Here is a 21,108-nt window from a genome sequence, read left to right on the forward strand (position 1 = left end):
TCAATATTATATATATATATATATGATATTCATTAATATCACATTATATCATCAATATTAATAAGTAATGTACCACATTCATATTACTTATTTTTATAAAAATGGATATTTATAAATATTTAGATACAATTTTGATACAATTCTAAGACCTCTTGAAGAAATCCGTTAACGTGGACTGCTTTTTCTTCACTTTCTCTATCTTAGCCTCTGCTTTTTTCTCTTTTCTCCTCATCTCTTCTTCTTTTTCTTCTTCATCTTCCGAACAACTTACATAAACATGTTCTTTCTTTGTTACAATATATTCGCCTTCTTTATAAGTTTTGTTAACTAACTTCAACACTTTTCGTTTGCCATTTTCATGTTTTATTCTTGGTGGAGAGGGGCTCTTTGGTTTTGCAAGAATTTCCGGCTCCGTTTCTGGAACTAATTCTTCCATCTCTATATCACTTTGTACCTCTGAATCACTGGAATCGTTCTGTATAACAATTCTCTTCCGTTTCTTAGCACCTTCATCCGTTTCTTTGCTCCTATTCCGCTTTTTTCCTTGCAATTTCTTCTTTTCTTTACTCATTTTTTCTTCGGTAAATTCCTCTTTAGCATTATGATTTTTCTTTTCTGATGATGTAACTTCTATAGATTTTGAAGGAGACGTCAACTTTCCAAAAAAGTTATTCAAGCTTCCTTTTTTCACAGAATTACTTTGGGGAGATACTTTTTTAGCGGTAGACGTAGTCTTGGAGCCTTTATTTTTCTCGGTTGAATTTTTAGTCTTTTCTGCAGAATCTTTATCTTTCTGGACAAAGTTTTTATCCTTTTCGACGGTGTCTTTTTCTTTTTCTATTAATTCTTTAGTTTCCTCCATTAAAGCTTGATCTTTCTCAGTTGAATCTTTATTCTTCACTGAATCCTTCTTCTTCCAAAGGTTATCTTTCTTCATCGAGTCTCTATCACGTTCTTGGAAGGATGATTTCGGTTTTTCAGGACTCTTTGATCTCCCAGCCATATTAAATAGATTATTAAATCCATTTTTCTTTGCTGTCATTGAATTTCTTTCAGTCTTCGATGGATTCATTGAATTTGTAGATTTTGAATTTGTCGTATTTTCCATAGCCTTTTTAGCAGCTGTACCCCAACGTAATAGTTGCATTTCTTCATCACTTCGTTCTTTGCAGGCATCACACTTTATCGCACTGTAATTTATATCGCCAGAACCAGAACTGGCAAGCAGTTCCAAATCTGCAAGTGGTTTGTGGACGCTGTAGAGATGCTCTGACATAATTTTACTGAACTTTTCTTTAGCCTTAGGTACATCGGATTCTTTAACAACCTCCACACGCATTCCTTTATCCTTTAGAAGACCTATTAGCAAATATGTGCATTCAATGTTGTTGTTTTGATATTTTTGATAGAATTCCCATAAGATCTGTTTTGCTATGTTAACGTGGACATGTAACTCTTTGCTTAGCCATTTGTAAGTGACCTAAAAATACCACATTGCGTTAAATATTATATAGAATAATAAAAGTAAAAAATATATATATATATATGAAACACACTGCGGAATATATTATTCATAAATGATCGCGATAGAATTACCAGCTTGTCGTTATCGAAAACATGACCGGCCAAAGCCTCCAAATGCTCGTTTAATGCTTCCATAATCATTTTTCAATGATTTATGTCACAAATATCGGTTAATTATCAATACGGCTCCAGTTGTGTAGCTCAATTTCACCAATCTAACGAATCTAACCTAATATTATCACACAGAAATATTTTCATAAACGTAATAAGTACGAGAACCACGTTCTTCGGAAAAATTCACACCTTGGGCAGAATAGCAGAAAGCAGAAAAGCAGAAGCCAATCAGAACTCGCGCTGGTAAGCAGAAGGGAGCGTACCGTTTGATCACAGCCACTCACAGCCCCCGATGCCTGAAGTTTTCCCCTGAACGAACCAATCATGCCACTTAGAAAGAGATAGAAGCTCTGTCTCTTTCATTTTTATATCAGAGAGAGAAAATAAATCTCTCAAAGCTTTCTCTCTCTCTCTCTCTCTCTCTAAAGAGTATAAAATATAAATCAGAATGTACACATTTATATCTTTTATATTTATAGATATTTGGCGTTCGCAACGCTCAAATTAGACTTTTAAACTCGATATATTTAGATACAATTTGAGAGAACGAAGAAACTGAATTTAATTAAACTGAACTACATGGTTTCAGTTGGATTAAATGTGTCCACACACATTATTTCTCGCAGTAATTTTGTGTAATTTTTTGCGTTTAGCAGGACCACAACCAAAAATATATAAATAGTTTTTTTATTTATATATTAATTACATTATTCACAGGTGAGGGACGTAAGCGAATGGAAGCTATAACGTTGTACGCGTACTATTTTACTTTCTTCTTCTTATAATTAGTACACTCCTTCCAATTTATTCCTCTTCGCAATATTCTTCTTAACTTGTTCCAATATCGAAGTATCCTGGAAAATGACACATATGATAAATCCTTTATATGCAGAAAATAATTATAATTATGATAAAAATGTATAACATTTAATTTATATTAAAGTATAATCGAGCACCATGTTTTTTTTTCACTTACTATAGCTGTAATGAGTAATGAGCAATCGTTTGTATGCATATATTGGATGGTATAAATACCGCCATCATTGGAATTATTGTTTTGTGCCGTTGTCATCGTATTAAAATTGCCATTATTTGCTGATTCTGTTAAATAAATAGACACGTTCCAGATTCTGCTCACTCCTTTGATCAGATTCACATTTTTCTGATAAAAATCATAATCGTGCACATTGCCAACCAGAATATTAACTATGCAAATAGAAGCACATTTATTAAAATTTACCTTATATATTTAAATTATTTAATTAGCATATCTACTTCGCCAATTATTAATACTTACCTTCTGGATTTGACTTTTTGCTCACGTTCGCCATGCAGCTTCTGATCGCATTTATCACATCCACGAGTTCACGCATTCTTTCCTCTAACGTGATGTCTCTCAGATGTTCAAACTATTAGAAGGATATTAGAAGAAGAAATAAGAATAGAAAATAAATAAAAATAAATTATTTAACATGTATAGTAGCATTTAGGATAAAAACAGTAAGAGAAAGTTATATAAGAAAGAGTGATAATATGAGTATTTAGTTCACATACTTCGCATGGCATGGGATAGGAAGTCTCAAGCAACGAGGCAACTGACTGAAATCCTGGAAGTCCCTTCTTGGCAAGTCTCAGATATAAATCGTCCGACAGATAGGGTGTAACAGGTGCGAGGATGCGTAATGACACTTCCAGGCATTTCGCAAGAGTGTTGGAATGTCCAGCGGAATTACCGCTTTTGAATCCAAATTTTGTACCCTCCTATGTTTAAAAATATAAAAAAAAAAATGTTTTAACTAAGAATTACTTTAAGTAATTTAAACTACTTAAGATTAATTATATAAACCAAATTATTGTTATAGTGATCAAAATCTTGAAATTCTTAATATTTTTACAGAATTTACAAATTTATAAAAACCCTATAAATATTATTATTACATTATATTAAATAACATTGCGCATTTATATCATACCACATAGAAATCGCAGAATTCATAGTGCAGAAATTGGCGAATCGCAGCGATTGCTTTATGGAAATTTCGCTGGGCAAACGCATCGTTCACTATTCCTATCATCCACGATAATCGACTCAGAATCCATTGATCAAGATCGTTCAGATTTTCCTTTCCTTCATTTTCAAGTTGATCTTCCTTTATCATCAGTAACGCGTATTTGCTTGCCTGCCAGATCTTGTTACAGAAATATTTGCTTGTCCGACAATCATCCACATCAAAACTGATGGTGTGATCTATAGGAAAAGAGACAAGATATATAGTATAATAATAAAATATTTATCTCGTTATAAATTATTCAAATTACTTTTTCGATTCTTGAAATAAAAAAAAATTTTTTAACAAGATTTTAAAATTCTCTTACAAATTTCTCACTTTCTCTTTCTTAAGATTCTTAATTTGCTTACTCTTAATATTACGCGCACATAATGATAGTCTCAAAGCATCGGCACCGCAATCTGGTATTCCCGTGGAATATGATTTTGTATTAACACGCAACGTTCGCTGCAATTCTTCGGCGCTCAGAATACCAGCCGCGTGACTGTGTCTTGCTTGTTCGTTCAATTCCTGCATTATACGTGCATATTCTAATCAATTTTAAAATAATAAAACTACAACACACTACATTTCTTTTTAAATAATTCCGGTTTGTTGGTACTTAATCAATTTTTATTTACAGAGAGATTCTAAGAATTTTTATATTTTATAAGTAAATAAAGCCAAATAATATAATTATTGCTATAATTTCGAAAAATATTCACCTCAAAGGTACAACCATTGATAATGTTTTCTGGTGAGATAACATTGCCAGAGCTCTTAGACATTTTCTTGCCGTTGCCGTCACATAAAACGCCATGAAGTAGAACTTCCTGCACACATACATAATTTATAATTATCAATTGTATTATCAATTTAAGCACACTAATGATATCGTCCTTTACAATATTAAATTTTATAGTAGTATGCCTCAATGATGAATAGATCGGACTACTTATTGTTAATACAATATACAAAAGTTAATTAAGATTCTCATAAAATACTGATAAAAACAGATATAAATAATTTATATCTGTTGTATAATTATACTTTAAATGGCAAACGCTGTGTCAGTTCCAGACTTAGCATCACCATCCTCGCCACCCAGAACACGAGGATATCATGGCCCGTTTCCATCAGTGTTAGCGGATAGTGTCTTGCCATATCCTCCGTCTATAAATTTTTGTGATACGTAAGAAAATATATACAAAGTTGTATCTAATAATATATATATATATATATATATATATATATATATATATATATATATATATACCGAAGAAGAATAACAAAGAGACTAACAATTTTCGGCCAGCCCAGCGTAGCAAATGGCACAATTGTCGAGGAAAACCACGTGTCCAGGACATCTGGATCTTGACGCAAGCTCACTGTGTCTCCGTATTTCTCTCGTACGCGAGAACGCGCTTCTTCTTCGGATCGTGCGACTATCCACGAAGTGGTGCTATTGCTACTGGTGGAGAAAATATCACTATCACTATCATCGTCTTTACGATCACCATGAATTATGGAATACGCCGGAATTCGATGACCCCACCACAACTGTCTCGACACGCACCAGTCCCTGAAGAAAAAATAAACTTTTTATTCTTGTGCAAACAAGTTTATTTATTTATTTAATAATTAAATGATAATTTTACCTGGGGTTTTCGAGCCAGTTATACCATATTTGTTCGTGAATGCCGTCATCGTTCGGATCGATTTTTAGTTCACCATTCGCCACGGCTTCGCATGCCCGCTTAGCCATTGTCGCACAGCGCAAGAACCACTGTTCCTTTGGCAAATACTCAACCACATCATGTGTACGCGAACATAGTGGCAGTATCATCCGATGATTATCTTCCACACCTCTCACCATGCCTCGTGTCGATAATTGATTCATTAGTCTCCTCCGTGCGATGAATCTCGGAACTCCCTGAGACAATTTATTATTAATAATAAGACAATTAATAATAAGAAATGAATAATTCTTAGACGGGATCACACACCTTGAATTCCTTGCATGCATCCGTCATGTTGCCATCTTCATCAATAACTCTGATAACTGGCAAGCCATGTCTTTTGGCGATGTTGTAATCTAAGCGATCGTGTGCCGGTGTAACTTTTATTGCACCTGTAAAACAAATACTCACCAATAATCAAATAAAATAAATAATTAACAAATCAATAATTAAGTAAAAAATAAATATGTAAACTAGTTATATATATATATTATATATAAATTAGTTATAATATAAATAAAATATTTAATCCAGAATAATTACTAGAAATTTGCTTTCTTGTATAATTTTTGTTTCTGTATAAAATATCCTACATAAATTTATTCTAATTTATCAATTTATTCTATATAAATTTTTACCAGTGCCAAATTCTCTCTTGACCGAAGAGTCGGCTATGATGGGTATAAAAGTCTCTCTTATGGGATGTAAAACGTGCCGACCAATATATCTCGAATACCTATCGTCGTTTGGATGCACAGCAATCGCTACATCTCCAAAAACTGTCTCAGGCCTAGTTGTTGCAATTATCAGTTCTTCGTCTGTGAAACCAAAGAAATTTACAAATCTGTTAGAAAGTTGAAATTAAAATTAAAATTAAAATTAAAATTAAAAAAACAGGCTTTTAGAAAACATTTGATTATTTTTATCTCTTTATATGCATAATATATATATATATATAATTCATCTAAATTTCTTATTTATGCTTATTTAAATTACTCGAGTCTCTGATTGGGTAGGCCAGTTTGATTAGTTGGCCGACGGTGATCTTGGTATCATAGCCAGGTAATTGGAGTCGTGTCTTGCCGTTCACCACAAAGTCTTCGACTTCGATCTCTGAGATAGTGCTGCGCAGAGCTGGCGACCAATTAACAAGATCTCTGGCTCTGTACAACAGATTTCTCTCGTTTAATCGTACGAACGTTTCTGTCACTGCCGCGCTATGATTCTGCGATAAATAAAAATTCAATAATATTACAAATACAACAAATAAATAAAACGACAAATGTAATTGTAACAATAAATTTTAGTATAGCACAACAGAAAAATATATTACTTCATCGATGGTAAAGTATTCTCTGTCCCAATCGAGCGTAGCGCCGAGGGCTTTTAACTGCTCCTTGATGATCGCGGCTTTTTCCGTCTTCCACTGCCAGATCAGTCGCGTGAACTCGGCACGGCCCACATCGTGTCGTGTAATGTTGCGTGTATGCCGCAACGTACGTTCCACTACCGCCTGTGTCGCAATTCCTGCATGGTCCAGACCCGGTATCCACAATACTGGATGACCCTTCATTCTGTGCCTGTGTGTATGTGCGTGAGTAGTAGAGAAAAATCTATAATAACGGTAAATTTACCTATAATAGATAAATGTAGCGCGATAAAAATTCCATAATATGTAATGTGTAATAACATAATAAACATATATTACGTTATTACACAATATTCCAAACTATCATATTGTAATATCATGCATTATGTATTATGTTACACATATATTATTATTTATGTACATGTGTTATTTTATTATTATATTATATCATTATTTTACTATATACTTTTGCTAACCATCTCGCCAGAACATCTTGGATTGTAACAGTAAGTGCATGGCCCAGATGTAATATTCCCGTAATATTAGGTGGTGGTAAAACCATACTAAAGGATTCTTTGGCTTCCTTTTCCTCTTGCGCATTATTGTTTGTTCTCTTTGTTATCCTGGATGATGCAAAGTATTTATTACATTGCCAAATGTCATACCAGCCTTTTTCTACATCCTTTGGCTTGAAAGTTGCAGGAAAATCTGTATTTTAATATAAATTTTAGATTAATACAACAAGATATTACTTTCCAGTTAATCCTTATTAATTTTTAATTGATAATTTTCAGTTGATTCACTTATACTTGCAAGCTTTAGTGTATGCAAGTCTGGGTGTAAAAAAAAGTAAGATAATAGAAAAAATACCTGTTAGTCTTTTATTGTTCCATGATTCTGTTGCATTTGCAGGAGAAGTACAATAACGTAATCTCCGACAGCAAAAACTCGCATGTAGAAAAAGGCGATCAAACAATGTATGTTTCATTTTTATTACTTGGTTCTTGTGAGAATTATAATGAAATTTACAAGTAACAAACAAAAACTTGTGTTTTTAATAAATTTATTAATCAACTAGCCATATGTATATAGTTTTCGCTTTCAGCATAATACACACTTCTTCACAAAATTCTCAATCATGCGAATGCATGAGGTCATGAGGTATAACCATAACCTAACCTAACCCCAAACCTTATATCTATAATGCTGGGTCTACAATGCGAGTCGCAAAGTCGTGAGTCGCAAGAATTGACCAATCACAGTCGAATTTGAGGAGAATAATCGACTGTGATTGGTCAATTCCTACGACTCACGACTTTGCGACTCGCATTGTAGACCCAGCATTATAATTGATAAAAAACAAAAATTCTTAAAATCACATATTTTTTATCTTCTTATTTGTTTCTGTTTCTTTTTGATTTTATTCTTCTAATCATTTGTTAATTTTTAAGTGTTTTTGAACTTATGTCAGCTGCAGAATATTTACAATCGGTATGATTAACGTTTGGAACTTTATCGACTGTTGGTAATCATTAATCCATCTTATTGGATGTATCAAGAAATTTATGAATTCTCAAGATCACAATTCTTAGAACTTGGGAAAATTTTTTAAATTCTAAATAGCGCAACCTCCTTATCGATTATGTTATTCTTTTGATACTTTGTCAACTTTTGAGACTTCTGATTTTCGCCATTTGAAGTTTCGATTTATATCGCCTCTTCATATTTTGTTGATTTTCGCGACTTCTGGATTTTTGCATTGAAATTTCGAAACTCAAATTCTGAGGATTACGATTCTTGAAATTTTTATTAATTTAGTAGTATATAGAAACAGAGATGTGTGGAAAAATGTGATTTACAGGGAAGATGTGTTTATAAAACAAACATTTCACAGCATTAATGCGTTTTTTTTCCAATTATATTCTTAAAAAATTACAAAATGCACATTATTTATAGTGATACATACTCGTACATACATCATATGCAGCTTTTGCCTGTCAACAATATAGTTGTGTAAAATCTTCGAAAAATAAAAATAAAAAAGAACAAAATTAAGTAATATTATAATTAAATTAATTAATCATAAAAGTAATTAATTGGTCAAAGAAATTGAAATATGGAGATCACGTATAGGCAATGTAAATAATGGATGACAACAAAAATTATCTCTTTTTTTAGCAAACGCCTTCTTAAGAGAATGACGTATTATTTTGATTAACATAAGAAATAATAAAATTATATGTTATCTATTGTAGAGATAACATATAATTAAATATACGTAAAAAATGACTTTTGTATATCCACACTATCATAAACTTAAGTAAATTGCTCCTATTGTTACATGAATCAATAGAATGTCTCTATTTTATCTTCTTTTATTCTAGAACTGCATTTCTCTCTAATAATAAGTCAGAGAATTCTGTTCTCACTATACGTTCGCTATATAATTACGTAATACATAAGGTGAACAAAAAAATTATGCATAAAAATGCTTTCTCATGTTTATACCATTGAAATAGAGGATCGGAGATTTAAAAAAATCCAGAACCAACTTGCAGAATTACAATAAAATCTGCAAGTTGGTTCGGGATTATTTTTAATCTCTTAATGTAGTTGATGCAGCAAAAGTTTCTCTTTCTCTGCATGTTGCTCCGATTGAAGATGACAACGTAGCTCCAATAGGCCAAACGTTTCCTTTCCACATAATTTACAAAAAGCAGCCACGTTTGCCATTTTGCGTGCATCCCTGGAACAAAAAAAAAAGAAAAAATATATAAAATATAAATCTAAGAATATACACAGAAAAATATATTATCTACATACTCGTAGGCAAGATCCTGTAATTGTGAGAGATGCTGAAGCATCTCCTCCATCTGTTCATTTGTTTCGCGTAGTTCTAACGCGTTATGCAACGGATATACGTCGTATTTTGTCACAGATTTTTGAACGGACGGCAAAATATGTGGTCTGTTATAGCGATTCCACTTATTGCTGTGACGATCGATTTCGTCGTCTTTTGGATCTCGTAATTGTCTTTGTTTGTCTCTCACGTTCAGCAAAATGTGTTTGATTTTATTTTGACACATTATAATATCCTCGTCACTGGAGTTTAAACGCATCCCGGTATTCATCCAGTGACGCAGTTTATTTATCTAGAAAAATTGATGATCAATGTTATTATTTATAAAGCTGAGAGGAGTAAAAAATGAAGTAATAATAATAGAAAAACATTATAATTATATAATCTATCTATAAAATTAATGGAGATTGATGGGAAGCAGAGAATGAGCAATCTTATGTAATATCTTATGTAAATTTCACGATAAGTATTGCGAAATTATCAGTTATTTATGAAGATGATATACCTCTTTCACATCATCCATCGTGATATCTACGTCAAATGGAATTTCCATATCGTGATCGGGAAACATAGCCCGGTTAGGGCAATTATCTATCGGGCCCAAACCGCATAAAGCTCCCGTATAATAAGTTTTGCGAGAATTGCATCTCAATTCCATACGCGGTGCAAAAATTAGCGCGAGCAATGCCGCAAGTCCAGGAATATTTGGCAGAAAAGTGGTATTTCTTAACGTTAGAACATTTTTTACGGATTGAGTGATGCTCTGAGCGACCAAAAGACGTCTCGATTGATTGAGATCGTTATCTAAAAGGACAGAATTGACGGAATTCATTTCTACACTTATCTTCCTCAATTTTTCACCCAACGTCAACTGGATCAACTCCATTTCTAAGGGAGAATTTGGACCTTGGAGTTTTACGCTAAAATTGCAATCCTCTTCTCTAGGTGGATTAGGATACTATAAAAGTATAAAATTAATTAATTTTTCAACAAATGGTTACCATAAATCTTCATACAAAGTTCAACTACTCTACGTACTTCTAACAAACAATGTTTGTCATATTGTTCCTGTTCATAAAACTTTTTCTCCTCTATCGACATTGCGTTAACCATATCTATATCTGTCCTTAATTCATGATTATGCTTCGATAAATAGGTTTCTTCCCTCTTTACAGCATATCCTTTTTCAATCAAACCCTCATTAACATTAAATCTCTCTCCTTTCTTATTAACCACAATCAACTCTAAGTTAATAACGCTATCAACAACTGAGTAAATTTTTCCAAATATCTTTTCGTTTTCCTTGATTTGTGCCACAAAATAATTTCTCGATCTTTCCGACCATTGGTGAACATTACTTTGATTTGAAGGTCGCAAAAAAGCCAAATTGCAAGAAAATGCTAAGGGAGGAATATTTAAGATTGTAGAATTATTAATTTCTCTTAGATCACTTAATCGTACTCTAGAAAAACGACCGTGATCAATAAAGAAAATGTCGACCAATTCTCCAACTTCTGAGATGAATTCTTTAATTATGGCACGATGAAAAGTCGAAAAGTTATTCTTTTCCATAGGGGCAGCGATTATGGTCAAGGTTTTTGGGATAGAGAGAAATTTTTTCAAAGGATGTTTGTTGAGACTCTTTTCTATAACTCGCATTTCATAACGAGTGGTATCGTCGTCAAGAGTTGCCCAGAAATATCCAGGGCTAATAATCTAAAAATATTACGTGTAGGTATATATCTATATATATATATATATATATATATATATATATATATATATGTATCTATATAAAATTACAAAAAAATAAACATTTAATTAATAGAGAGTAAATAAAAGTTTTATTATGCTAGTAATTAGATAAGCAATGCATCTATTAATTATTGTAGCAGACAGTAAGATACAATGCATACAATAATTCAATTTATTTTAATTATTATAAATATTTTTTAATGACAAAAATGAAAGACACCTATATAAAAAATTTCTTTTAATTTTATATAAAAATTATTCTTTACTAACCAATAAAATAAAAGAAAACTTACAGTTTGTATAAATAAAGGTATAAAAGTTACATCAAGTCCTGGCAATGTTGGTCTGATTTTAGAAACGTTGGTCTCTATCATCCTAACATTTCTACGAAAGAAAAAATTCCTTTCGAATTTATGGACATCATAATGTCTCGCCCTCTCATTTGCTTCTGCTACATTCAACAACTTTATTTCAATCGGGATATTGCATTGTTTCATCATGACGGCCTGATAAATAAATGTTATTATATTAGAATAATACTAAACTATTTTTGTTTTACATAATCCGAATATCTATATTATACATATTTCTTTATAATTATATTCATTTGTGTTCACACATACACATTAAGTAATAAATTTATATATTATCATAGTTTAATTATATACACATGTGTGCGTGTATATATAATATTTTACTCTCATTCATGTTATTTATATAAAGCAAATATATTAATATAATCACCTGATAAACAGACTCCGATATATTTTGAAGACTGTCGTCAATGTCCGTTTCTTTCTCGCGAAATTGCACGTAAACACGCGATGCATTAAAAGATATTACTATTTGTTTTTCTGGAATTCTTAGATGTTTGGAAAAAATCTCTTGAAATTTCTTAGCATATAAATATCCAGGTTGTTTCATTGGCCAACCTCTTAAATAAACTGTCTTCATGGGATCTAAACTGCCGAGAGTCATTGAAATATTTTCTTCATAAGTTTCTTGATTTTGCAAACGTTTGACAAAATAATTGGGATAGAAAGCTCCAGCAAGTACGAGTTTAAGAACGAAATCGCGATCTACACCTAGAAGTAAATGAGGAAAATAATTAAAAATAATTAGAAAATAAGAAAAATAATAATCAAATAATTTAATATATATTTTAATGAATAATTCAAAAAAACTTGAACGTTAAATAATTAAATATACCTTGCCAAATGACTTTATTAACTCCTATGCTTTCTTTAATTCCCAATCTCAGCAACCTAATGGTGATCTCGTTCACCAGAGCATCTAATTCACGCAAGGCTTTTATCTGAAGTCCATTTCTCTGGCCCCATTGTCTCTCGGCTTGATGAGTGTTTAATCGACGGTTAGCTTTTTCATTTTGCCACGTCTTATAAACATTTAAGGTGGCAATGCAGTCGCTATCAGAATTGTGAGCCCATTTTTTTCGAATCGTATAAGAGGAAACGGTAGGATGGCATTGCTCCATAGAAAAGACATCTTTAACGGCCATGCTGGCCCCCAGAATAATAGCGTCTCGTAAAACCCCAAAAACATGGCCCAACATGATTAATTTCGAAATTCGAATGTCGAACGGAAGATGTGCCATTATCTTGCCGAGATCGGTTAACTTTCCGTCAAACAGTTGATAAGAATCATCGTCTACCAAAGCTCCGACCTCTTTTAAGCTTAAGATGGTATTTGCCAAATTAGAGAGAGTAGGTGGATCAAGGGAATGTGAAAGAAGGATACGTGGTTCGTCGAGGTCAAGAATTTTGGCGCGGAGAACGACATTGGCGAGTGGGGCACGGAGCATTTCTGGCATACTGTGGTCTTCTAAAATATTCTGTAAATTTTATGGGCAAATAAAATTAATAAATATTACATGGAAAAATATAATAAATAATTAATAATATAAACTTAATGGATTATTATAATATTATATTCTTGTAACTGTATGATAGTTTTTTTTAAAGATTTACAAGTGATATTTATGCGCGTGTAACAATATATACGGACTATATATTATGGACTATAACACGCGCATATCACTTGTAGATCTTTAAAAAAAGTATTATATAATTACAAGAATATAAAATAATAATAATCCATTAAATTTATATTACTTATTAAATATTAGATGCTGTTAAACGTAGTTTTAAATTCCAAATAAAAATTTTGTCTTATATATCACAATATTAGCATAATATAATTCTTATATAAACTACTTACATCATAAAATGCTTTTGGTACTAATCTGTACACTCTGCCATCCATTACACGACCCGTGCGACCAGCTCGTTGAGTACAATTTGTTTTACTCGCCCAACAAAGTTGCAAATTTTGATAATGAGTTGCAGGATTAAATGTCAGCAGTTTTACGAGACAAAAGTCTATCACTATAAATTATACGTATTTAATTAACCACTGTCTTTTCACTTATCATTAATTATTATTATGAAATAATATTTATTTAAAATTTTTTAAATATTTGAAATATTTCTTTGTAATTAAACTGTCGTTTTCTTTTCTCAAGAATTATGATATATAATTCATAAAAATTTTATATTTACCATATTTTACATCTGGCACCGTAATACTGCTTTCAGCAATATTTGTAGAGAGTATAATGCGTCTGTAACCTTGCGGTGGTTTTTGGAAAACGCGATGCTGTTCATTATCATCAGAAATCAATGAATGCAAAATTGTTAGGTCCCATAATTTATCATGGAAAGCCGACAAGTAATTATATAATTCCTCAATTTCATAAATTCCTGGTAAAAATACGAGAACGGCATGTCTCTGAGGCGGCGTTGAGTCTTCTTCGTTATCATTCATATCAATTTCATCTAGAGCATTGATAATAAGCGAGCAAAACTTCATCATGCTTTGAGTGACTTTCGGTTCCATGATAGATACTTCTGGTATCTATAAAATCGACACACGTACACAAAATCATAAAATTATAAGTACGTACTCTCTAAATATTCTTCACATAATCTCTACTCACATTTCCTATATCGTTTATCTCGTCCAAATAATACGTACGAATCTGAAAATTTCTTTTCTCGGGTATCTTGATAACTGGCGCTGGAATTAAATTATTTTCTACTTTTGTAGAAAAGTACCTCGCAAATTTCGTTACGTCGATTGTTGCCGACATGAGAATAACTTTAACTTGTCTGGAATTTGTTTGTAATAATCTTTTAACCACAAGTAAAAGAAAATCCAAATTTTGATCGCGTTCGTGAATTTCGTCCAATATAATGTGCGTATAGTCCAACAAATGCTTATGGTGAATCAAATGTTGCAGGAGAATTTCGGTGGTGCAATAAGTTAAACGGGTTTCAGGTGAGACTTCCTGTTGCATACCCACTTTGTAGCCCACGAGAGTACCAAGACGCCAACCTCCTTCATGACACACTCTTTTGGCGATGCTTATCGCGGCGATTCGTCTTGGTTGCGTAACTATATCAATATTGTACGTTTTGTATAATTTGTATTACGTTACGTGTAATAGTAAAACTGATTTAAAAAATACCTATAATATTGCAGTTAAGTCTCTTTTTGATATTAGCATCGAGAATAAATTGTGGAATCTGAGTGGTTTTTCCACAGCCAGTTGGTCCTCGAATGACGACTACAGAATTTGTCTCGATTATCGGTAGTATTTTATCCTTCATGGCCAGAACAGATAGATCATTATTAGATTGTGGACTGTAAGTAAAACTGCACTCTCGATAGACTTTAGCCAGATCGTCCCTATAGAGTTTTTGCATATTGTCTTCTAATTCTTGGAACGTCATATCTAACTTGCAAGACTCCTTTCTATTCTCAACCCTTTCTCTATTATTCATAAACTAAAAGAAATGTAGAAACATAATAGATTATATTTGCAGAATAAGTATCTATCTTTCAAATGTGCAAAAAACTTTGTATGATTAAATGATAATGCTTGTACCTTTAAATATTCCTCAGCTTCTGCTTCTGTGTAATCCTTGACAAAAGTTTCTTCACAAACAGACTGTGTAGATGTAACATCTCTCCAACTTGAAGAATCCATGGTTAAAAATCTATTTCACACAATAATATTAAATTAAATAATTGTAAATATATGTAATAAATTACTTGTGCAAAATTAAAACAATATCGTTCAAAAATATATTAAATTGAGTTCGTGGTCTTGTTTCGATATGGAAATAATGGACTCGTTGAGTCTCGATAATTTTAACCTCCGTGTGCATACGTGGGTCTATACGGCATCCGAGCCAAAATAAAATATCTATTCGTAACCACAAAACTTGCAAACCAGCCAGAAAATATCAAATAAATGATGTTATCGAAATGACTAGAAAATTGTCAACTACACTACAATGTAGACAGATGTTTTTGTAAATTTTTTCAGATTTTTAAAAATGCTTAAAAATAGGGAATGTTACCGAAAAAACGTACGCACACGAAAAGTGAATTACAAGGCCTGTTCTTTTCAGTTGAAACTTGAAACCTTATTCTCGCAAAACATCGCATACTAACTTCTGCCTAGTTCATCTTTCCTCTTTTTCTTTTCATGTTGGAGAGAAAAAGAGAAAAAAGATAAACCATGCAAGAAGTTGAGCTGAAAAGAACAGGCAACAATAGTCTGACTGAGAGGCCCACTAAATTCTATATTTGATAAGATCCTACTTACTACCTAGTTACTACTACTACTACTACTACTACTTCTTCTTATATTACTGGTATTTGGACTCCGAAAAGGAGATTCAATACAGCTAGCTAATACGTAATAGAAGCAATTTGAATCAGTCGCAATCGCTGTTGAAAGTCACGCTGTCGAATGTAACGTACGTCACGTGTAATATATACCGATTCTGTGTTTACTTGTGCTCACTAACGATGTAATATAATAAGTTTACAATACAGACTGCGGTCCGGTCCACTTGAGTATAATTTGACGCTATACAAGCTACAAATGCTTTGAAGCGTTCTTCTCTTTTTTCTTCAGAAAGAAGGAGAAGAGGAATGCTTCGAAGCATTTGTAGTGTCAAGGCGTCAAGTGGGTCAAGTGGGTCAAGTGGATGCCGCAGCCACAGTCGATGTCCTATTAGAAATAGGTCTGGTTTATAGAAAATAAATACCTGTGAAACTGATTTTCCTCTTCCTCTGCTTTAGTAAATATGATCTGATATGATCCCTCAGTAGGTAGTAGGTTCCTCACGCACGGCACACGTGTTCCCCTTCTTCTTCTTCTTCTTCTTCTTCTTTGATTGGCCAGTGATCACGTGTTCCCCGGTGTTCGAAAAGGGCACTGATTGGGCACTGTTCAATCCAGTCGGCAGAGGGATCTTTCACCGAAGAGTGCAAAGCCATCTGGCGGTAAACACGAATACCGTTTAATTGTCCAATCTAACCTGCTCGAGAACTCGAGCTGTTGAGGTTGAGATTTGATGAGATACATCAAGATTCAAGATATCTGCGGACGAGGACCGCCGGCTGGCATATATTCTAATTTAGCATAGCACGTTTTTCGCATTTTTATACGTATCGAGATAAACACAATTGATAAAGAATGACTGCTTTCGAAGGTATGACGTATGACGCTTTTAGCAAATTACTTGTGTTATAATTTAGCTTGTGCAAAATGTCAGTTTACTTGTGTCAATTTGCGCAATAATTGTTATATTCTTGTATCATTTTCTATCACAATTATATATTAATCTTTTTTACGTTTTAGAAATGGGTGTTTTGCCAGAAATAGCAAAAGCTATTGATGAGATGGATTGGACGTAAGTAAAGATAGGATCAAAAAGTGACATATATCAGAGAAAGAGAGAGGAAGAAAAGATAATATCATTAGTCTCAAAAACATATATAAATTGCAGACTACCGACAGATGTTCAAGCCGAAGCTATCCCATTGATTCTGGGTGGTGGCGATGTACTCATGGCTGCAGAAACTGGTAGTGGAAAAACTGGTGCTTTCTGTTTGCCTATTTTGCAAATAGTTTGGGAGACTCTTAAAGATTTGGAGTCTGGAAAAGGAGCTGGAACTGCTGTAGTTCAACAACGTATGTATTAACGTTTGACAAAAGTGCAATCTTACAACTTGTCGACTTGTCGACTTGTTGTCGAAAGTAGTAGAAATATTTTATTTTTTATAGCGACACATTGGGGACTGAGTCTCTTTGATAGAGGACATGCCATGGCAGTAACGCTGGATGGTTTAAGATGTCAGAGTAGAGAACAAAAAGAATGGCATGGTTGTCGTGCAAATAAAGGGGTATCGGGAAGCGGCAAGTATTTTTTCGAAGCAACGGTCACCGACGAGGGTTTATGCCGAGTTGGCTGGTCTACGTCTCAGGCAAGCATTTTTTCATAAGTGATACAATAATCATCGCTCTAAATTACTTTTATCGATTATGATTGAGAAAGATTCATTAAGAATTTTTTTTACTCTTGGAATAGGCTGCTTTAGATTTAGGAACAGATAAATTCGGTTATGGATTTGGTGGTACGGGAAAGAAATCGAATGCGAAGCAATTCGATAACTATGGAGAGGCTTTTGGGATGCATGACGTGATCGGATGTTTCCTCGATTTGGTGAAGGGCGAAATAAAATTTACCAAGAACGGCGTAGATTTGGGTGTCGCATTTACATTAAATGCACAGCAAAAATCACAGACTTACTATCCCGCTGTCGTGTTGAAAAACGCTGAGATGGCCTTCAATTTTGGAGCGCACGCGTTTAAGCATCCACCCCCAAATGACTATGTAGCTGTATCGTCGGCTCCAAAAGAATCTGTCAAGTACAATCCTGTTAACAGCACGCAGAGCTCTAACGAAAGCGATAAACCGAGAAATAACGCACCTCAGGCGATCATCATAGAACCTTCTCGCGAATTAGCTGAACAAACTTACAATCAAATTCAGAAGGTGAGACGTCAAATAAACTTACCATCGAAACTATACCCTATCGTTCAAAAGTTTGCAAGTACTATACCTTCTTAAGATAAACACAACAGTGATGCCAATAAAATTCTTTAAATGAAATTTTTCCTCGAAAAATGATTTCAAGCAAGTGTAATACTGTGTTTAATAATTGAAAGATACGCAGTAAAGTTTCTCATATATGACGTTTTTCTTTACAAGTTGACACCATTGTTGGTTTTCTTAAAAAGGTAGTTGTTAAAAAGTCTTGTAAACTTTTGAACGGTAGTTTATATAATATATACATATATATATATGATATTAACCAAGTGGCCTTATTATTTTTTAGTTCAAGACACATTTAAAGGATCCGATGATCAGAGAACTGCTTGTTATTGGTGGAGTAAACGTAAAAGAGCAGATTGCTACTTTGAATTCTGGCGTGGACATAGTAGTCGCGACTCCCGGACGATTGGAGGATCTCATACAAGGCGGTTATTTGTTGTTAACACATTGCAGGTAATTTATGATTTAACTCGCAAAGAAATAACCGACACCAGGTCGGTATAAACTATAAATTAATGTATTTTAAGGTTTTTTGTGCTGGACGAAGCTGACGGTCTACTAAACCAAGGTTACACCGAACTTATCGATCGTCTGCACAGACAAATCCCGAAAATTACATCTGACGGCAAGAGATTGCAAATGATCGTGTGCTCGGCGACATTACACTCATTCGACGTTAAAAAGATGGCCGTAAGTATCTGATGGCACGAAATGTATCCGCATCATTCAATATAATTGTGTAATATATAAGTAAGTAAGCGAATATATACGTATGTACGTACGACGTTTGAGCGTTTGATTTTTATTGCAGGAACGTTTGATGCATTTCCCAACTTGGGTAGATCTAAAGGGCGAAGATGCAGTACCCGAGACCGTACATCATATCGTGGTGATGGTAGACCCGCAGAAGGACAAATCGTGGCGTGACTTGAGGCACGGCATAGAAACTGACGGCGTGCACGAGAGAGACGAGATGAATAGAACAAATGATATTGCCTGTTAGACAAATTGTCTTAATCGCTAGATAATAATCCCATTCTCGCGCGATAAAAATAACAAGATATGATCTAATAATTACGTTCGTCCTACAGGCTCGTTGTCAGAGGCTGTGAAGATACTAAAGGGAGAGTACTGCATTCGCGCTATTAAAGAACATAACATGGATCGGGCATTGATATTCTGCAGAACAAAACTCGATTGCGATAATCTCGAGAGGTATCTGCAGAAATCCGATCGACAGAAGTTCTCGTGCGTATGTCTGCACGGAGACAGGAAGCCCGCAGAGCGTAAGGCTAATTTGGAAAAGTTTAAACGTCAAGAGGTGAAATTTTTGATCTGCACTGATGTAGCTGCTAGAGGATTGGATATCACCGGTCTGCCTTTTAGTGAGTAATTATTTGGACAAAATCACTCGAAAGCAACAACACGGTACTTATTTTTGCACTATTTTTTTTTAGTGATAAATGTGACTTTGCCCGATGAGAAGTCCAATTATGTGCATCGCATTGGAAGAGTTGGTAGAGCTGAAAGAATGGGTCTGGCTATTTCTTTAGTCAGTAGTGTCCCAGAAAAGGTCTGGTATCACGGCTCCTGGTGCCCTTCTCGCGGAAGAAATTGCAACAACACCAACTTGACTGATCAAGGTGGCTGTTGCGTATGGTACAATGAACCTCGGGTAAGGCTCGAATATAATCTACTCTTGATTTGAGACAAGAAAATTTTATATAAAACTTGATTAATGGATGAGTATTTATAACTAACTGATGTTTTCACAGTACTTGGCAGAAATTGAAGATCATTTGAATGTGACGATTCAACAAGTCAGTCCGGACATAAAAGTGCCAATGAACGAGTTTGATGGAAAAGTTACGTATGGCGAAAAAAGAATGGCAATGGGTATGTAAGATTGTTTTTCATTTATGTTACAATAAACAATTATTATATAAAACAAAAATAAGGGCTTTTTTTCGCTATTTCTTTCTTGAATAAGTAACAAAAATGTTTTTTTGTCAATTGTTATATGTCTGTGTATCTTACAGGTTCTAATTACGAAAATCATGTCCAACAAATGGCTCCTGTTGTGGCCGAGTTAGCCGCGCTGGAATCTCGAGCGCAAATTACGTTTTTAAAGACGCACATAGCGGAGCGTTAAAGAAATACTCAATTGAAGATATTAACTGAAATTCTAATCGAGTCTCGCAGAGTTCTAGTAATATAGAATTCTATTCCAATCATAAATGTTAAAGAAAATTAATTAACGTTATTATAATTAATTTATGTTATGATATTTATGTTATAATATTTTAATATGATCTATCTAAAAATCTGTTTTATCTATCATTGCTATTATTTTTTTTCCTTTCTGTATTTATGAACATTTCTAAAGCTTCTTTTGCATTTGTAACAAATCATGGCATATTGCATAATAAACATATAAGCGTAGTAGAAAAAAATATAACTGTTTCTTTCTTGTGTGTGATACATTAAAATGATATGCGATAAAAAATATATATACCTTATGAAAATTGCACCTGAACGCTAATTGCCACAGAGGCATCTGCCATTTACGGCATATCAAGACATACGGTAAGTATTTATTGTATTGTTATATCCTCAATAATTATATCATCATTTTACACATCATTTTAGTTACACAAACGTATGATACAATGGCTCTCCCTTTTTACTCTTGTAATTTTTCTCC

At 33.5% G+C, this 21,108-nt stretch overlaps 4 protein-coding genes across 9 annotated transcripts; 1 reads left to right on the plus strand and 3 right to left on the minus strand.

The window, feature by feature from the left end:
• Positions 1–32: 32 nt before the first annotated feature.
• Positions 33–1,783, minus strand: LOC139819940 (uncharacterized). 2 transcript variants are annotated; one of them, XM_071789743.1, is made up of 2 exons: positions 1,597–1,783; positions 33–1,480 (listed from the first exon to the last, which is right to left on the minus strand). In XM_071789743.1, exons 1-2 carry the CDS (start codon positions 1,663–1,665, stop codon positions 143–145), a joined length of 1,407 nt encoding a protein of 468 aa, XP_071645844.1. In that variant the 5' UTR covers positions 1,666–1,783; the 3' UTR covers positions 33–142. The 2 variants fall into 2 exon arrangements, with proteins under 2 accessions (XP_071645844.1, XP_071645845.1); XM_071789744.1 differs by having other exon boundaries at positions 1,557–1,690.
• Positions 1,784–2,308: 525 nt separating this feature from the next.
• Valrs-m (Valyl-tRNA synthetase, mitochondrial) lies at positions 2,309–7,967 on the minus strand. 3 transcript variants are annotated; one of them, XM_071789724.1, is made up of 16 exons: positions 7,665–7,967; positions 7,271–7,502; positions 6,759–7,005; positions 6,422–6,650; positions 6,064–6,243; positions 5,693–5,817; positions 5,345–5,619; positions 4,989–5,268; positions 4,737–4,859; positions 4,412–4,519; positions 4,058–4,217; positions 3,612–3,886; positions 3,193–3,399; positions 2,936–3,047; positions 2,615–2,844; positions 2,309–2,492 (listed from the first exon to the last, which is right to left on the minus strand). In XM_071789724.1, exons 1-16 carry the CDS (start codon positions 7,780–7,782, stop codon positions 2,424–2,426), a joined length of 2,970 nt encoding a protein of 989 aa, XP_071645825.1. In that variant the 5' UTR covers positions 7,783–7,967; the 3' UTR covers positions 2,309–2,423. The 3 variants fall into 3 exon arrangements, with proteins under 3 accessions (XP_071645825.1, XP_071645828.1, XP_071645829.1); XM_071789727.1 differs by lacking the exon at positions 7,665–7,967 and having other exon boundaries at positions 6,759–7,038; positions 7,271–7,410; XM_071789728.1 differs by lacking the exon at positions 7,665–7,967 and having other exon boundaries at positions 6,759–7,038; positions 7,261–7,399.
• A 727-nt stretch (positions 7,968–8,694) lies between these two features.
• On the minus strand, positions 8,695–16,668 carry LOC139819930 (probable ATP-dependent RNA helicase spindle-E). 3 transcript variants are annotated; one of them, XM_071789721.1, is made up of 13 exons: positions 16,551–16,668; positions 15,377–15,488; positions 14,957–15,275; positions 14,426–14,883; positions 13,989–14,343; positions 13,648–13,814; positions 12,619–13,261; positions 12,154–12,494; positions 11,733–11,915; positions 10,693–11,370; positions 10,160–10,612; positions 9,618–9,946; positions 8,695–9,540 (listed from the first exon to the last, which is right to left on the minus strand). In XM_071789721.1, the coding sequence occupies exons 2-13, from the start codon at positions 15,476–15,478 to the stop codon at positions 9,399–9,401; spliced, it is 4,170 nt and encodes a 1,389-aa protein (XP_071645822.1). In that variant the 5' UTR covers positions 15,479–15,488; positions 16,551–16,668; the 3' UTR covers positions 8,695–9,398. The 3 variants fall into 3 exon arrangements, with proteins under 3 accessions (XP_071645822.1, XP_071645821.1, XP_071645823.1); XM_071789720.1 differs by having other exon boundaries at positions 11,703–11,915; positions 16,551–16,667; XM_071789722.1 differs by lacking the exons at positions 15,377–15,488; positions 16,551–16,668 and having other exon boundaries at positions 11,703–11,915; positions 14,426–14,597; positions 14,792–14,883; positions 14,957–15,097.
• Positions 16,669–16,834: 166 nt separating this feature from the next.
• Ddx1 (ATP-dependent RNA helicase Ddx1) lies at positions 16,835–20,862 on the plus strand. The gene is made up of 12 exons (XM_071789729.1): positions 16,835–16,997; positions 17,147–17,198; positions 17,295–17,479; positions 17,573–17,772; positions 17,877–18,344; positions 18,688–18,857; positions 18,932–19,094; positions 19,216–19,402; positions 19,496–19,789; positions 19,862–20,079; positions 20,180–20,300; positions 20,444–20,862. Exons 1-12 carry the CDS (start codon positions 16,982–16,984, stop codon positions 20,554–20,556), a joined length of 2,187 nt encoding a protein of 728 aa, XP_071645830.1. The 5' UTR covers positions 16,835–16,981; the 3' UTR covers positions 20,557–20,862.
• Positions 20,863–21,108: the final 246 nt, after the last annotated feature.

The sequence above is a fragment of the Temnothorax longispinosus genome, chromosome 10 (genome assembly GCF_030848805.1).
Source record: "Temnothorax longispinosus isolate EJ_2023e chromosome 10, Tlon_JGU_v1, whole genome shotgun sequence".
Taxonomy (NCBI): domain Eukaryota; kingdom Metazoa; phylum Arthropoda; class Insecta; order Hymenoptera; family Formicidae; genus Temnothorax; species Temnothorax longispinosus.

Bases quoted from the DNA above. Each gene is read 5' to 3' on its own strand.
- LOC139819940 (XM_071789743.1), bottom strand. From the start codon at position 1,665: ATGATTATGGAAGCATTAAACGAGCATTTGGAGGCTTTGGCCGGTCAT. The intron at 1,481-1,596 runs GTAATTCTATCG...TGGTATTTTTAG, and splicing joins TTTTCGATAACGACAAGCTG to GTCACTTACAAATGGCTAAG.
- Valrs-m (XM_071789724.1), bottom strand. From the start codon at position 7,782: ATGAAACATACATTGTTTGATCGCCTTTTTCTACATGCGAGTTTTTGC. The intron at 4,520-4,736 runs GTATAATTATAC...GTATGTGTGCAG, and splicing joins CACAGCGTTTGCCATTTAAA to GAAGTTCTACTTCATGGCGT. The intron at 2,845-2,935 runs GTAAGTATTAAT...CTATTTGCATAG, and splicing joins CAAAAAGTCAAATCCAGAAG to TTAATATTCTGGTTGGCAAT.
- Ddx1 (XM_071789729.1), top strand. The intron at 17,773-17,876 runs GCAAGCATTTTT...CTCTTGGAATAG, and splicing joins TTGGCTGGTCTACGTCTCAG to GCTGCTTTAGATTTAGGAAC. The intron at 18,858-18,931 runs GTAATTTATGAT...ATGTATTTTAAG, and splicing joins TTGTTGTTAACACATTGCAG to GTTTTTTGTGCTGGACGAAG.
- LOC139819930 (XM_071789720.1), bottom strand. From the start codon at position 15,478: ATGGATTCTTCAAGTTGGAGAGATGTTACATCTACACAGTCTGTTTGT. The intron at 14,344-14,425 runs GTGAGTAGAGAT...TCGATTTTATAG, and splicing joins AGATAAACGATATAGGAAAT to ATACCAGAAGTATCTATCAT. The intron at 12,495-12,618 runs GTATATTTAATT...ATTTACTTCTAG, and splicing joins TAATAAAGTCATTTGGCAAG to GTGTAGATCGCGATTTCGTT.